Raw genomic sequence first — 2,222 nt, forward strand, 5'->3', positions numbered from 1 at the left:
ACTTGTGTCTTATAAGCTAGACTTTAGAAGGGTCAAGCCATCAGCTGTAGTTGACAATGACTATGCATGCAAAATTAAAAAGAAAACCCATCTATTGATAAACTATTAGAAGTAATGAGGAAGTTTGGTTATAATATATGAACTAATTGCTATTTTATATGTCAGAAACAGGACTTTCCCAGTAGCCCAGATGGTAAAGAATCTGCCTGCAATGCAGAAGACCCAGCATCAGTCCCTGGGTCAGGAAGGTCTCCTGGAGAAGAATTTGGCAATCCACCCCAGTGTTTGTGCTTGGAGAATTCCATGGATAGAAGACCCTGGTGGGCTACAGTCTATGGGGTCACAAAGAGTGAGACACACATACCTTACATATCAAAACGTACATACACATACATATGAAAACGCATATATGCACACACATATCACATATGTAGAAAACACACATATGCACACACATTAGAAACACTGAAAAATTAGCATTTTAAGTTGTACCCTAAAATAGCATAAGTTATGAAACTCTTAGAAATAAAAATGGGGAAGACCTCTACAGAGATCAGTATAAATACTTTCACCAAGCAATTCGACTTATAGATATTTATCCAATAGAAATGTTTATATACGTGTACCAAAGAACCTGTTCTAAAACTTTTAAAGCAGCATGATTTTATTAGCCCCAGACTGCAAACAATCCACACATATATCAGTAGTAAACAAATGAAAGGTGTCATATGCATTCAGTGGAAGATGATACAGTAAGGAGATTAAATGAACTTCAGATTATTACATGGATCAGTGTCACAATCCTAATATAAAGAACAAGTGGCCAATTATATAGTATCTCATTTATATCAAGTTTAGAAAAATCATGAACTTGCCTACATTTGGGAATGAGTGAGAGAATTTGAAGACAGCAAGTTCTATTTCTTAAGCTGGTAAGAGTGACAGGAGTGTGTTCACTTGGAGGCAATCTACCAAGTTGGTCATTTTCTCATGCGAAATAGAAATAGTAAATGTGGGGCATTGTATGAGCTCAGAATGAATAATTCATAGCATATGCGTCTGTGTGTAAATCCTCACATCATGAATGTTGCGTAAGAACACAAAGCACAATATGACATGAATAGCGGCACAAGGGTCATTTAGAAATTCAGGTAAGATTCCCTGCTTCTGGGAGACACTAGAAGTGATTACAAAAAGAAGAAAGCAGGATATGAGAATCATGAGTACATTGAAAAGAAACTTGATTATGAAGATTATTATGAAGATAGCAGCAGAAACTGAAGAAAGTCATGAGTATGTGTCTTCATAGTTACATGTAGAGGGAAGATGAAGATCCTGATTTCCGAGTCAAAGTGGAGACCATCACTCCATATCAAGGACGCAGGAACGTGGAACATGACTCATATACACAGGAGGAAGAGAATCAAGGGGAAGTCCTCCCCAGTCTACCAAGCTGATTCTCAACCTTTTAACCAGGGAGATTAATAACAACAATTTGGTGATAGAACATTGGCTGTAGCAACATTTGGAAGTAAAATTTGTTCTGGAATGCCAAATCAGGTAATGAGAAGGTTGGTTTGAGAGACAGTGATTCTTTAGCAAAGAGATCAGCAGCAGCTGGACACACAGCTGGGGTGGCAGGAGGTGGTCCTATAGCAGGTGGTCTGAGAGCAGACAGGGCGGCTGCAAGGCTGGCAGCAGCTGGACCCACATTCCTGGGCTTGGCACCCAGGCAGGCAGCAGCACGTGGGGTGGTAGCAGATTCTGCGGCAGTACACAGGGGCACAGCACACCGCCTGGCAGCAAGGCTGGCCGCAGCTGGACCCACTGAAGGTTTGTCCACAGCTGCTGGACCCACAGCAGGTGGGCTGACAGCAGGTGCTCACACAAGTAGGCTTGTGGCAAGTGGTCCTACAGGAGGTGGTTTCACTAGTTTGATAGCAAATTGGAGGGCAAGAGGGCTGGCAGCAGATGGACTCACAGCAGGTGGGCTGACAGCAGGGTTTGCTGCAACAGGTGGGCTGGCAGCATCTGGTCACACAGGTAGGTTTGCAGCAGGTGGTCCTGCAGCAGGTGGTTTGACAGCATGTGGGGGGGCAGCAGGGCTGGCAGCAGCTGGACTCACAGCAGGTGGTCCTGCAGCAGGTGGGCTGACAGCGCGGGGAGCAGCACGAGTGGGTCATTGTGTCAGTGGTGGAGGGTGGACTCCGGCTCAGAGATGA

The 2,222-nt window shown here is 44.0% G+C and overlaps 1 protein-coding gene across 1 annotated transcript; it reads right to left on the bottom strand.

Moving 5' to 3' along the window:
• LOC108638294 (keratin-associated protein 9-2-like) lies at positions 842-2,222 on the bottom strand. The gene has a single exon (XM_018065084.1). It carries the CDS (start codon positions 2,181-2,183, stop codon positions 1,608-1,610), a length of 576 nt encoding a protein of 191 aa, XP_017920573.1. The 5' UTR covers positions 2,184-2,222; the 3' UTR covers positions 842-1,607.

This window comes from Capra hircus, chromosome 19, assembly GCF_001704415.2.
Source record: "Capra hircus breed San Clemente chromosome 19, ASM170441v1, whole genome shotgun sequence".
NCBI lineage: Eukaryota > Metazoa > Chordata > Mammalia > Artiodactyla > Bovidae > Capra > Capra hircus.

Bases quoted from the DNA above. Each gene is read 5' to 3' on its own strand.
- LOC108638294 (XM_018065084.1), bottom strand. From the start codon at position 2,183: ATGACCCACTCGTGCTGCTCCCCGCGCTGTCAGCCCACCTGCTGCAGG.